The following is a 14152-nucleotide window of genomic DNA, read 5'->3' on the forward strand; positions in this document are numbered from 1 at the left end:
CACCCTAATGAAATGGGCTGCGCACGCCTATGAAGTGATCCATCCCCTGTTGTCCATTCCCAGGCACCACACTCAGGGGCGGCTCCAGACACTGGGGCGGCAAGCCGCGGGGGGTGGCCTGCTGGTTGCCGTGAGGGCGGCAGTCGGGCTGCCTTCAGTGGCATGCCTGCGGGAAGTCCGCCGGTTCCGAGGCTTTGGCGGCAATTCAGTGGCGGGTACGCCAAAGGCACGGGATCGTCGGACCTCCCGCAGGCTGCCTGATTGCCATGCTTGGGGCGGCAAAATACATAGAGCCGCCTCTGACCACACTTGCAAGTGACATGGGAGTGGGGGGTTGACCTGTAATCTGATGAGGTTCAACAAGGACAAGTGCAGAGTCCTGCACTTAGGACGGAAGAATCCCATGCACTGCTACAGACTAGGGACCGACTGGCTAAGCAGCAGGTGTGCAGAAAAGGACCTGGGGATTACAGTGGACGAGAAGCTGGATATGAGTTGACAGTGTGCCCTTGGTGCCAAGAAGGCCAACGGCATATCGGGCTGTATTAGTAGGAGCATTGCCAGCAGATCGAGGGAAGTGATTATTCCCCTCTATTCAGCACTGGTGAGGCCACACCTGGAGTATTGCGTCCAGTTTTGGTCCCCCCACTACAGAAGGCGTGTGGCCAATTGGAGAGAGTCCAGCGAAGGGCAACGAAAATGATTAGGGGACTGGGGCACATGACTTACGAGGAGAGGCTGAGGGAACTGGGGTTATTTAGTCTGCAGAAGAGAAGAGTGAGGGGGCATTTGATAGCAGCTTTCAACTACGTGAAGGGGGGTTCCAAAGAGGATGGATCTAGACTGTTCTCAGTGGTGGCAGATGACAGAACAAGGAGTAATGGTCTCAAGTTGCAGTGGGGGAGGTTTAGGTTGGATATTAGGAAACACTATTTCACTAGGAGGTGGTGAAGCACTGGAATGGGTTCCCTAGGGAGGTGGTGGAATCTCCATCCTTAGAGGTTTTTAAGGTCAGGCTTGACAAAGCCCTGGCTGGGATGATTTCGTTGGGGTCGGTCCTGCTTTGAGCAGGGGGTTGGACTAGATGGTCTCTTCCAACCCTCATCTTCTATGATTCTATGTAATGTCTTTGGCCCTAAAGGGACCCCCTTTCCCCACGTGCTGTGCCTCTCCCTGCACGTCTGCGCATCAGGGCACGAGGGTTTGGGGGGGACGGACTTGTGACTGGCAGCGGCTTGGGGCAGGGTAGCGTCAGTTGCTGCCCTTGGGGTGTAGCCAGGGTGGGTCCAAGGCCGCCCCGCTGACTCTGGGTGGAATGCAGCCCCCGGGCCCAGCTGGCCTGAGCTTGGTTCGGTCTCGTCCCCACAGGGTGCCCAGAGCTGCTCGGATTTATCCATCTCCTTCCACTACGTCAGCCCGGAGGAGATGTACCTGTTGGAATACTGGAGCCGACACCTGCGCCCGCACGGATACCAGCCCCGCTACCAGCCAGCTCTAATGTTCTGGAACCGCACAGCGCCCAGGGAGGGGTGACTGGCGGGGGCTCTGCGGAAGGACACCAGCGAAGGGGGCTGAACCCCAAGGACCGGGTTACACCGGCGGCGCTTTAGAACCAGTGCGAGATGCTCGGTGCCTGGACCCACGGTGCCAGGGGGTGTATAAAGGCAACAGAGGGGAGGGAGGGGGTATTTGGCGCTGGAGCGTGAGCTCAGAGCAGAGATATGGGTTGGGGGGGCTCTCAGGCAGGGCACCTCCGTGGGTTTGGGGGGAGGGTGTTCTTGGGCACAACCCCTGAGGGAGTTTGGGGAGCCCCCAGCTAAGGGGGGGCAGATCCTGTCTACATATAAGGTGTCCAATCATCATTACAAACCTCCCTTCTCTTTAGCTACCTCCGGGTGAAACGAGGGTTTGTCCTTGGGGGGGTGGGGGGAGCCCACTGCACTGATCACAGGGGGCGGGTGTGGGCACGAGGCGCCCAGGGCCTCTCAGCGATGGGGGATCGAGCCAGCTGGCGGACACATCCCCAGGACAGGCAGTGTGTATCCCGGTGGCCTTCCTTAGGGAGTGCCAGGCTGTGGGGCCCATTCGGGCCACGGGCTCTTTGCTGACCCAGTCCCCAAGGGAGCAGGTGCTGCTAATGGGATGGCTCCGTTTCCCGTCAGCCCCCACCCTGTCCCTGCCAGTCTGCCCTTTGCTGCCTGAGCTGGCAGGCCCCCCGCCCACTGCCCATGGGGATGCCGGGGCAGCGCCAGCGTGCGCTAACCTCGGTGCCTGCGAGAATCCACTCGCTGGCCGCTCTGGGGCCCCGTCGGCGAATTCCCAGCTGCTCCCGCCAATGCCATAAGTGGCCGGGGGAGGCTCAGGACACGGTGCCTGGTTCCAGCAGGGGGCAAGGCAGTGACCCAAGCCCTGCCCCCCCCACCCCCCGGCAGCTTCAGAACCCCCCTGCCACCCTTCCGATTTTCTCTGCTCGGGCCACGCGGGGCTGCGGGTGGTTCCTGCTGCTCGGCCACGGAGCCCTCGGCAGCCACGGCACGAAGCTGAGTCCGCGCCTCCCACAGCTTCGCTGGGACACTTTCCTGTGGGCAACCAAACCGCTGCTGCAGAGAGAGCTACAGGGGCCCTGTTCCCCCCCATCTCCCCTGCCTGATGCCCCCCCTAGCCCCTGCTTGCTCTGCAGGAAGGGTCGCGCCCGGCAGAAATAACCAGGCACACGCTACAGCTCTAAATCTGACATTGTTACGTACTTACAGTTACAATCCAAGAGATTAAAACGCTGTACACGGCCACTGGTGTCAGTGCCGGCTGGCCATGCCCCCCACCCCCCCACACACACACGCTCCTCCGCCCCGATCCAGCCATGCCCAGGGGACCCAGGCTGCTTCCTCCCCCAGCCACCCAGACCCCCACTTCGCTGCCAACGTCCGCTACCCACCTCCCAAGGGGTAAAGCCATTGCGATGCCACGCAGGCCGCTCAGTGACCTCCCCCCCGATTCAGACCGGTTGCCCCGACCCCTGGAGCCTACGGCAGCGCTGGTGGTTGGAGGGACGGGGCAGCGTCCCTGCCCCCTAGGCCTGGCTCTGGCCCCCCGGGGCCACCGCAGAGAGGGAGGGCAAGACTTCCTTTGTGCAACACGGTAGCCGTACATTCATGAACTGAGCCGCGCAGCTGGTTTGGAAGAACGGGGGGAGCTGGGGGCCGATTGCGGGCCCAGCGGACAGCAATGGAGCTCTTGGCCCTCTAAACTCACAGTTGGGCCCAGCCACCGGCCTGGACCCCCCGGCCCCCGAAGATCAACCCCCGCCCAGGCCTGAAATTAAAGCAAGAAACAGCGGGAGCGGCTTTCAACTCAGCATGGGGGGTAACGTGCCAGCCAGTGCCCCAGGCAGCGGCCGGGATGGCCGACTGGTATGTGTGTGTCTGCGGGGGTCTGTATTACCCTGATCACGTATCGAAATAAAGCCTGACACCACGTCACTCACAACAGCCACTTTCGGAGGCCTCGGCCGGGGCCACACAACACCGAAGGGCCACGCGTGCCCTGTAAACAGTGTGCCGGGGGAGCTGCCAACCCAGCCTCGTCGAAGAGACAGCGAGCGGGAGGGAGGGAGGTTTCTGGCATGAGCCAAATGCTCAGAGAAGCAAATAAATTAAAACGGGGTCCCGAGAGGAGGCTGGGAAAGGGGACGGGGACTTTGTACAACAGGAATGGGTTGAAAGGTGGGCCTGGCGCTAAGGAGGCGCTGTGCCAGCTCCTGGATGGATGACCCAAGGGCGGGGGTGTCAATGCCCCGTGCCAGGCAGCCCCCCCTCCCTCGCCCGGGCCTGCTAAGGGATACTGCTTTTCAGAGAGGTGCTGGCTTGGAGGGGCGGGCGTGGGGCAGCCCAGCGCCTCTGGCTGGGTTTGGAGCATGAAACAGGGCGCAGGCTGGCAAAGGGGTGGGTGGGTTGGCGCCTCTGTCTGGGGTGGGGAGGGGGGAGGTGACCCTGCTGGTAAATAACGAGGGAACACCTGCTCTGCATCGCTGCCTGAGCCATCCAGGAACCACCTTTGCTACAGCAGGGAGAACCCAGGCGTCCTGACTCCCAGCCCCCACCAGCTCCCACGCCCCTCCCAGGGCTGTGGATAGAACCCAGGCGTCCTGGCTCCCAGCCCGCTCTCCCCCGCTCTACTCATTGGACCTCACTCCCCTCCCACAGCCATGATACAACCCAGAGGTCCTGACTCCCAGCCCCCCACCCCTTTAACCCATCAGCCCCCACTCCCCTCCCAGAAACCCCAGTGGAACCCCGGCATCCAGCCCCACACGCTGCAAGGGGCTGGCTGAGGGCCCCACTCCCACATGCCTCTCAAAACGGTAGCAAGGAGACTGTCGCCCTCTGCTGTCTGCGCAGGGCCAGTGCACCTAGTTGGGAGCCCTCAGCCACATGGGGTGGGGGCACGGCGGTGTTCCCCTCCCCCCCGCCCCCGCCATGGTGGAGACAGAGAGCAGGGGAACGGGATGAACTGCTTCCCCTCCCCCCCTTCATGGAATGGGAAGGGGGCGCACAGGGACTGGAGGTTCAGGGCTGTGGCAGCTGGATTGGGGGTGGGGAGGCCCATCACCCCCACCCCCGCTAACGTCAGCCCTCTCCCCTTGCTGCAGGGCCTTGTCTATCCAGGGGCAGGCTGGGAACCCAAACACCTTGGCACAACACTGAGCACGTTTCACCGTCAAAGCTCATTACGGACAGGAACGAAGGATCCCTCCCCACCCCGGCCGTGTCCTTAAACCCCACAGGAAGGACGGGAGGGTGCGGCCCGTGGGGGTCACAGGGCAAGTCATTGACAGACCTGGGAACAGAACCCAGGAGTCCTGGCTCTCGGCCCTGTGCTCTGACCACTAGACCCCACTCCCCTCCCAGAGCCAGGGACAGAACCCAGGCTCTGGCCCTGTGCTCTGACAAAACTGCCTTTCTTTGTCCTGCGTGTTCCCATCCCCTGCCCAGCCACGCAGGAGGCCTCGGGAAGATGCACTGGCGCAGTAGGGAGGGGCAGCAGGGCCCCGAGGAGACAGGGACAGAACGGGCCCCACAGCAGGGGCTGAGTAATAAATAGAGCATCAAAAATACAAATTGTCCAACAGTGGCCGGAGGATGGGGACGCCCGGCGTCCTGCCCAGCCAGCACCCAGGGGTGGCCTCACCTGGGCACCCGCCTCGCCAGCCGTGCCCGGAAAAGCTGGGCCCGTTGGGCCGAACGTCCCTTCAGCGTCCGGCAGGTACGGCCCGCGCAGGACGGGCCTGCCACTGGAGTTGTCCCCTGGCCACCCCCGCGTCCTTCCCCTCCAGCCCTGCGTCAGGCTCGGGCTCCGGCGCACCCGGTCCAGGTGGCCCGAGGCAGGCCGCAGCCCGCTGGGGAGGGCTCTGCAGAGGGCTGAGGCGTTGGCAGTCTCCCCCCCGCTCTGGGCTGAGCCCCGAGGCCCCGCACGGGGCAGTCCAGCGGGGCTGGCTGGCTATACCAGGGCGGTCCGAGTGTCACACCGTCCCATGCTGGCGGTGCTGCTTTTCCGGCGCAGGCCGGGCGTGGCGACGGTGCCGTGGCCCTCGCTGGGGCAGCCGTGCTGCAGGAGGATCTCGGCGCACTCCTGGCTCCCGGCTCGCCTGGCGTAGAAAAGGGCCGTGTGGCCCAGCGCGTCTCGGGCCTTCACGTCAATGCCGTACTGCGGACAGAGAGGCGGGGGATGAGGGGCGCGGCGCCGGACCAGAGCTAGCCTGCCCCGGAAGTGGGCACCAACCCCCTGGGGGGATCCCGGAGCCAGGCGTCGCTATGGGATCGCCCCTCCCAGGCTAACAAGCGGATGTGCCGCTGGCTCGGATTGGCCACCCCGTATAGGTCTCTGGGGACCCGCACAACCAGTGATGTCACAGACCTTTCCGGAGCAACAGGCAGTGATGTCACAATGCCCAGGCTATAAGCTTGTTCGTGGCTGGAACGCCTTGCAGCTGGCACTCCGGCCCCGCAACCCACAGTGCCAGGGGGCACATGGGCCCCTGCCAAGCTCAGGGGGATCCCAGTGTGCTGGCCCCTGCTTGCTATGAGCGAGGGCAGCGGATCCCCCAGCCCCCCATGACCCAGGCACCGGACGTACCCAGACCAGCAGCTGGGTGATGACCACATGGGGCAGGTCGCAGGCCAAGTGCAGGGCCGTGCGCCGGTCCTTGTCCCCGGAGCAGGTGTTGATCAGCTCCTTGGAGCTGTGCGCCAGCAGCAGCAGCACGGTGCCCAGGTCCTTCTCCTGCACGGCCCGGAACAGCTGCTGCCCCAGCGGGATCTCGGGGCTGGGGAACGGGGCCAGGAACAGCCGCTGCTCGTACTTGGCCCGGATCCACGACTCCCGCTCCTCCCTGCGGCGAGAGACGCACACGGGCGGTGACGTGGGCCCAGCGATGCAGACAGACTGGGCAGAGACGCAGAGCCCAGAGCTGGGTACCCCCAGGGGCCTGCAGTGTCTGGAGCCGGATACCCCCAGGGACCTGCAGTGTCTGGAGCCGGGTACCCCCAGGGGCCTGCAGTGTCCGGAGTCGGGTACCACCCAGGGACCTGCAGGGCCTGGAGCCGGGTACCACCCAGGGACCTGCAGTGCCTGGAGCCGGGTACCCTCCAGGGACCTGGGCAAAATCTGGAACCAGGTACCGCTAGGGACCTGCAGTGCCTGGAGCTGGGTACCCTGCAGGGATCTGTAGTCTCTGGAGCCAGGCACCCCCAGGAACCTGCAGTGCCCAGAGCTGGTACCCCTCACTCCCGGGCAAAGTCCAGAGCCAGGTACCCCCAGGGGCCTGCAGTGTCTGGAGCCGGGTATCCCGCAGGGACCTGGCCAAAGTCTGGAACCAGGTATCCCCAGGGACCTGCAATGCCCAGAACTGGGTACCCCTCCAGGGGCCTGGCATGATGCCTGCAACCTCCACCCCTTCACCCCCCAGCAGGCTGGTAATGCCCATAGCAGTGCCTACAGGGTCCTACTAGGCAAGAGAGGACTGTTATTTCCAGGGGCCTTTCAGCATCACCCCCTCCTCCCCCATTCCTGAGCCATTAGCTGTCGCCCCCAGGAAACACCGGCCGAGTGGCAAACGCCACAGGGGGGGCTGCACTCTCCCTTCTCTGCCTCTTTCCCCAGTGGCTCCTGCCCAGCCCCCGGGAATGGGCACGGGGCTGGCACGTGGGGCGGGGGGGAGGGCGCTCACCGGGACGACTCGCAGGTGGGCTTCCGGCGTCCCTGGGTGTTCTTCTCCCAGATGCTGTTGGCCGTCTCGTTGCCGATGGACGTCAGCACCAGGGTGAGCTCCAGGGGCCAGTCGTCGAGGTCCAGCGAGCGCACCCGCGACAGGTGGGTGCCCAGGTTTCGGTGAATGCCCGAGCACTCGATGCAGATCAGCGCCCCCAGGTTCAGGCTGGCCCAGGTGGGGTCTGGGGGGAGGGAGGGAGGAGAGTTCCCCATCAGTGTCGCGGTCTGGGACCCAGCCGGCCAGGGAGAGCCCCCCCGGCGCCAGCCTCACTGCCGCCTGCCCCCTCAGGAGTGAGACTTACTCGGTGCCCCGCAGTCCACACACAGGGAATTGCCTCTGGCGTTCCGGATGGCCTGGATGGCTACCGCTTCACTCTGGCTGTCCATCCGGGCCTGCGGGGAGCAAAGCGGGGGGGGCAGTTGGCCAAGCAGCCGGGGAGCTGGGAGATCCCGGAGCCAGGACACGGACCAGCCCCCCGAGGTGTACCCCAGCGGAGCCACATCCGAGCTGAAACACCCCCAGTTCTAGGCCTGGCAGGCCCTTGTGGGACGTCAGCGGCACCCACCTGGGGCTCCCCCTCTGCTCAGGGGTGAATCGCTCCCTGTGGGAGGGTTCCCTACACAGACATTAAAGACCCCAGAGAAAGGGGTTTGGCCCAGTTCCACCCCCAATACATGGTTATGCCGGGAGCTTTACACTTTGGCCGCTGTCCCCCAGAAGTGGATGCATTTCCCTCTCTGAAGGGACTGACTGGTGGCAGGCAGGGCCCCGCCCAGGTGGCAGGGCAGGGCAGGGAGTTCCCAGACTGTCCAGGCGGCTCAGTGGCTGGATGGCAGAGAGAAGACTCTCGGAAATGCCCCAGGAGGCGGCTGGCTCTGGGGAGCAGTTGGGGCCGACATACCTTGTTTTTGCTGCTCTCGCAGCACTGCAGGCTGGCCAGGATCTGGCTTTCGATCGCCTGGACCCAGGCGTCCCTCTCCTCGAAGCTGCCGGCCTCGAAGTGCCATGTCTGGCCCGTGCTAGACACAATGATGAACTCGAAGTTCTCCTCCTCTGCAGAAGGGAAAGGGAGCCCCCAGCCCGGGGGGGAAGGGGGGTGAGCGTCACCACCTGGGCACCCCACCGGAGCAACCCACGGTCAGGCTGGGGGAGCTGTGTCTGCCGGACAGGGGGCGCCAAGGCTGGGCGTGAGGGGCTCCCTGCCTGGCCGAGCACCCCCCTGCTTCCAGGTTTATTTGTAGGGAGGACCCAAAATACCCCTTTAAAGGAGCTGGGACCAGCTGGGTAGTGTCAGGAGAGAGCGAGCAGCTCGGTCCCGGGGGCGGGAGTGCCAGCAAAGTGGCACTTACCGCCCCCTGCTGGCCAGAGGGTGGCTGTGACGCGGGGGAACCCGGCTGGGATGAGCGTACAGACAGCATGCGGGCATGTAGCTAGCTGGCGGGGCAGGGGCCAATGGCAAGTCGTCAGAGCAGTGCCCCTGCCTTCATCCCGTGCCAGCCAGCACTTTTGGCATTGGCATGGAGCTCGACACCCAGCTGTCTGCCCTGCCCCTTGCCCTAGGTATGGACGGGCTCCTCCCCGCCCCGGGGGGGCACCGGAGCCAGGCGGCCGGCGGCACCCCACGATGGAAGCACATCGACATGCATGAGTGACACCAGCACCGCGTGACGGCCGCTGCGCGTTACCTGTTTTATAAATATTTCTTAAACTACCAAAGGTTTTTAATTTCCACATTTTGCGCTTGGCTGCGGAGGGTCCGGGGGGGCGGCGGGAGGCAGGAGAGAATAAAGGGAGACAGTCAAGAGAAAAAGCCAGAAGATGGGGATCCCACCCGGGGGGAGGGGAGGCAAAGCGCTGGCGGGGGGGGGGAGGAAGCTGTGAGCGGTGTGAGCCCCCCCCCAGGAGAGGTGGGGGGCGTGGGGAGAGCTGTGGGGGGCGCGTGCTCGGAAGCCATTCACAGAGCGGGAATGAAACGGCGCAGAGTCTGGCTGTCAGCATGGGCCGGTATCGCCTGGGCGTGCTGCTGTGGGCTGGGCGTACCCCATGCCATGCTGCTCGGGGTCAGAGTCGCCCTGCCCCCTCTGGCTCCATGGCAGTCCTTCCCCGCCAGGGCGGGTCTCCGTGGGTACGTCTACACTGCAGAGTTCAAACGTGGGCTCAAGCCAAACCCACTCCTGTCTACACACAAATCACACTAGCCCAGGGCTTGGATCCAGGCTCTGGACCCCCCAGGGGTGGAGGATCCGAACTGGAGTCATGCCGGGGTTCAAGCCCTGTTGCTTTGCAGTGTAGACGCAGCCCCACTCGTGCCCTGGGAGCCCACCGAAGGTGTCCAGGAGTCCCACGGGCCGACTCTCTTTGTCCTCTCCCTCGAGGGCCCCCGGACCCTCCCCCCTTGCCCCTCCCTGCTCGGCTCTGGGCACTTTCAAGGCCGTTCCCAGGGTGCTCTGGGGCCCCCTGGCCAGGGGTGCTGCTCACAAGGCTGCCAAGGGGCGGCTCCCTGCATTACCACGGCGACAGCCTCCCTCACCTTCCGCCTGCCCCGTCGACCCCTCGGTTTTCGAGGGGGTCATCAGCTTCTTCCGGCGATGCTTCTTCCTGTCAATCATGGGCGAAGGAGGCGGGTCTTTGCCTCCGGGGCTGGGACTGGACACCCCTTCTCCGGCCGGGGACCCCTCTGCAGAGAGACACGGGCAGGAGAAGTCACCCCCCGGCCCCCACATCTTCCGACCTCCCCGGTGCCCGGAGAAGCCCACTGGCATTCTCAGGGATTGGGAGCCAGCTACCCTGTCAGGCTCTGGAGAGGGATTTCTCGGGCCCCTGGGCGTGATCGGGGTTCCAGGTTCAATCTCTGGGGTCCTTGGGCAGCATCAGGCCTGAAGCGTCAGTGCCTCTATCACCAGAGGTCCTGCTGGGAGCCCAGCATGTCCCACGGCCGCCACGTACCCCCCCAGTGGCCTTCTCTGCCCCCGCTCTGCTCGCCGGCCTTTGGCGAGGGGTGCCGGGAGCTGCAGGGGGCAGCACCGAACCTACCCCCGCCGGAGGTCTTGGCGCTGGCTGCCGAAGCGCAACGCTGGAGGGGCCGGTCCGCCTTCCCCGAGGCCTTTGCCGCTTGTTCTGTCGGGATGGTCAGCACCGCGGGGGAGAGGCTAGCTGTGGGGAGAGAAGGGGAGCTGAGGGGTCTCCCCAAGGCAGAGGACCTTGGATCCAGCCGAGACGGCGTGCTGGGCCCGTACGACGACATATGGACCCAGCGTGCCAGCCAGCACCCATGAGCACGGCTAAGGAGCAATCCACCGGGCCACTAGGTGTCACCATTGAGCTGTGTTACACAGCTGGGCATAGGGATAAGGCTGCGGGGGCCTGGAGTCACCCTAGAATGCCAGACCCTCCTGGGGCACCCAGCCCGGCCTCTCTCCCCAGCGAGAGCCAGGCCCCCTCGTGCCCTCCCAGCTTCCCCACCCCCCGGTGTGCCAGCCTCACCTACGCACATGAGCATCAGGCACCCCTCCTCCCCCACTTCCCTGGGGGTGCCAGGCTGGGGCGGCAGCAGGGAGACCCCCAGGCTGCCCACCACCCACGGTCCAGGTGCTGACGCCCCGGCTGGGAGGTGGCCCAGGCCGGGTCCTCGCACCGAGCTGGGCCCTGCGGTCACTTACCGCCACCCTCGGGCGCCTGCCCCCCCGCTCACGTCCCGCACCAGGCCGTTGATGCTGGAGGAGGGGCTGCAGGCAGAGATGGCCCTGGGGGGGGCGCTTGCCGGGCACCTTGACGGTAGTGCGCAGGAGGTCCATCACCTTCCCATGGGTGCTGTGAATGTAATCCTAGGGGGAGGGGGGAGACGGGGAGTCACCACAAAGCCCCTGCGGAGCGAACTCCACCCGGCTCTCCGCCCTGCGTGCCCATCCCCACGGCGCCTGGCCCGGCCCCGGTCCGGTGTCCCCTCTCCCCTGGCGGGACGGTGCAGACTGGGCGCCTGGTCCCGAGTGCTGGCGCTCAGCGGGCCGGGGGAGATGGGGAAACCGGGAGAGCCGCTGAACGAGCCACACCTGGCGAGGGGTCTGGGCGCGGGGGGCACGGCCCGGCACTTACGTTGATGCTGGGGTGGTAGAAGAGGAGGCCATTGCAGGATAGGGTCACGTATTTCTTCTTCCACTCCTTGTTGAGGGAATTGCCGCTGCGTTTCAGCAAGAAGCTCTGTGGGGAGTGGGGCAGGTTAGCCAAGGCCGGGGGGGAGGAAGGGGGCGCGGGATTCCTCCAGGATACTGCCCACATCAAGGGAAGCTAGCGGGGTGACTCGGGGTGCAGCCCACACCCCAGGGGGAGGGTGTGCTCCGTGTCCCAGGGACCAAGCGAGTGCAGTTCCCCCTCCCATATGCTACGGTGACGGCACCATCCCTGGAGTGACCCCGTTGCCTTCTGGGGCTGGGGGGTCACACTGGGCCTCATCCCATGGTGAGCAAGGGGGATTGCCCAGCCCCGAGCCATCTCCTCCCGCCGGCCTCAGCATGAACCCTGTGCCATTCCCGGGGCTGCTTGCCCGGGGCCGCAGAGTGCGTTATCCATGCCAAGGAGCCCCCCCTCCTTTTTACGAGCGAGGCTGTGTCAGGTCACCCAGCCGGTCGGTGGCTGAGCTCGGAATAAAACCCAGGTCAGCTGGGTCCTGGTCCAGTGCTCTGTGCACTAGGCCACCGCCTCCTCTCAGGGATCCCCCAGCAGGTATCCAGCCACGACCAGGGCTGTGGGTCATCCTGCATTTGGCCCAGGCTGGGTGTGGCACAGCCCCGGGCCTCAGCGTGGCAGGTGCTGCTGCCCGGGGGAGGTTCCCCGTGTTCATAGCTCACCCGTGCTCGCCGGATACCCCTCGCCCGCCGTGGTTATTGGGTGCCTCCACCCAGCGCAGGATCACAGACCTGGTCACCGCAGCGCGCTGGCTGCGGCCGGGTCCCCACGGAACTGCGACCTGCGCTCCCCAATCCGTCCCCAGGCTCAGTGGGTGGATTACAGCCAATGCCGCTTACCCCCTGGCATCTGGGCAGTCAGCCGCTCCGGGAGGGCCAGGGAAGTGGAGACAGTGTTTGCCCGCGTGTGTGGTGGGCTGGCTGGGTGCTCCCCGAGTCGGGGTCAGACCCCAAGCTGGACATGCACGAATACCAGGGAGGCTGGGCTGAAGCCATCAGAGCTGTGTGCATCCCCATGGGTGTTCCTGGACGGGCATGTATGTGCCGGGCGGTGTGTATGTGTGTGTGTTTGCTCTGTGTGTGTGTGTGTATGTATGTGTGTGTGTGTGTGTGCAGTACTGTGTGTGTGTATGTATGTGTGTGTGTGTGTGTTGTACTGTGTGTGTGTGCTCTGTGTGTGTGTATGTGTGTATATGTATGTGTGTGTGTGCGCATTTGCTGTGTGTGTGTATGTATGTGTGTGTGTGTGCTGTACTCTGTGTGTGTGTGTGTGCGCGTTTGCTGTGTGTGTGTTTACTGTGTGTGTGTGTGTGCTGTGCTCTGTGTGTATGTGTGTGTGCATGTTTGTCGTGTGTGTGTGCTGTGCTGTGTGTATGTGTACTGTGTGTGTATTTTGCTGTGTGTGTGTGCTCTGTGTGTGTGTGTATGTGTGTGTGTGTGCTGTGCTCTGTGTGTGTGTGTGCTGGGTGTGTGTTTGCTGTGTGTGGCAAAGGAAAATCCTGGGCGCCCCTCTCGGGCACTGGGGGGGATGCCAGCTGCCACGGGGCGAGGTGGCCGGGTCCCGGCTGTGCCCGCGGCTCTCACCTGTTTGATTGGGATGGCGCGGCCGCTGCCCGTGCTGTCCCCTCTGCTGTCCAAGCTCCTCTTCTCCGAATCGCTCCCCCGGCGGTTCTGCAACGCAACAAGGAACCCTCAGCAAAAGGAACACGGCCCCCAGGGGGCACCACTGAGCCGGCCCCAGGATACACCACTGACCTGTCCCAGCCCCAGGGGGCGCCACTGAGCCGGCCCCAGGATACACCACTGACCTGTCCCAGCCCCAGGGGGCGCCACTGAGCTGTCTGGGAGCCAAACCCACATGCCGTGCCCCACCTTCCCACGCGTTCCCAATCCCCGGCGGCTGTGGGGCGTGGCTGCAGCCCACGGCAGTGTGTGGCCGGCAGCAGCACGGGGCTCCGGGGAACGGCACCATCAGCGGTGCCCGGGCGGGAGCTCCGGAGATGGGGGGGGGCTCACCGTGAAGAGGCTGGTGCGGCGCTTGGCCCCGCGGTGCAGAGAGCTGGGGGTGCCGATCCCGACCGAGCCTTCGCTCCGCAGCTCACGGTGGCTGATGTTGGGCGTAGACGGCAAGGAGGAGGAGTAATCGCTCGCGTGGCCTCCATTACTGGCCTGGAAAAGAGCCCCGGGCACCGGGCATCAGCGTCCCCCTGCCTGGAGCCACCTGCTGCCCATGGGCCCCTTTCCCCCTGGGCCACGGAAATGCCCCCGACGGGCTGGGGGCCAGGGAGTGCAGTGAGCATGTGGGGGCTTAGGGGTTAGAGGGGCGGGGGCGGAGCCAGGACTCCCGGGGTCTGTCCCCAGCTCTGGGAGGGGAGTAGGGCCTAGTGGTTAAAGCAGCAGGGGCTGGGAGTTAGGACTCCTGGGTTTTATTCCTTGCCTATAACCCCCCCTCCCCGACACACACAATCCCCCAGGGCCAGGGCAGTGCCAGCTCTGCCTATACACCCCCAGGGCCAGGGCAGTGCCAGCTTTGCCTATGCCCCTGCTCAGGGCAGTGCCAGCTCTTCGTGTACCCCCCCCCCTCAGGGCAGGGCCAGCTCTGCCTATACACCCCCAGAGCCAGGGCAGTGCCAGCTTTTCCTATGCCCCCACTCAGGGCAGTGCCAGCTCTTCGTGTACCCCCCCAGAGCCATGCTTGTCCCAG

The 14152-nt window shown here is 65.0% G+C and overlaps 2 protein-coding genes across 2 annotated transcripts in view; one reads left to right on the top strand and one right to left on the bottom strand.

Moving 5' to 3' along the window:
• The window catches only part of LOC117889236 (glycoprotein-N-acetylgalactosamine 3-beta-galactosyltransferase 1-A-like), a 30539-nt gene extending 28190 nt beyond the window's left edge, over positions 1-2349 (top strand). Inside the window, exon 4 of the mRNA XM_034793157.1 lies at positions 1369-2349. Within this exon, the coding sequence (XP_034649048.1) occupies positions 1369-1533 (165 nt within the window). The 3' untranslated portion in view covers positions 1534-2349. The remainder of the gene's footprint in view (positions 1-1368) is intronic.
• Positions 2350-4280: 1931 nt separating this feature from the next.
• Positions 4281-14152, bottom strand: part of AGAP2 (ArfGAP with GTPase domain, ankyrin repeat and PH domain 2) — a 33579-nt gene continuing 23707 nt past the window's right edge. The window contains 14 exon segments of the mRNA XM_034793015.1: positions 4281-5703; positions 6133-6388; positions 7226-7448; positions 7569-7659; positions 8169-8320; positions 8953-9012; positions 9798-9944; positions 10301-10420; positions 10927-10951; positions 10953-11018; positions 11020-11091; positions 11360-11464; positions 13033-13119; positions 13465-13617. Of these exon segments, the coding sequence (XP_034648906.1) occupies positions 5497-5703; positions 6133-6388; positions 7226-7448; positions 7569-7659; positions 8169-8320; positions 8953-9012; positions 9798-9944; positions 10301-10420; positions 10927-10951; positions 10953-11018; positions 11020-11091; positions 11360-11464; positions 13033-13119; positions 13465-13617 (1764 nt within the window). The 3' untranslated portion in view covers positions 4281-5496.

Source organism: Trachemys scripta, chromosome 16 (assembly GCF_013100865.1).
Source record: "Trachemys scripta elegans isolate TJP31775 chromosome 16, CAS_Tse_1.0, whole genome shotgun sequence".
NCBI classification, from domain to species: Eukaryota; Metazoa; Chordata; order Testudines; family Emydidae; genus Trachemys; species Trachemys scripta.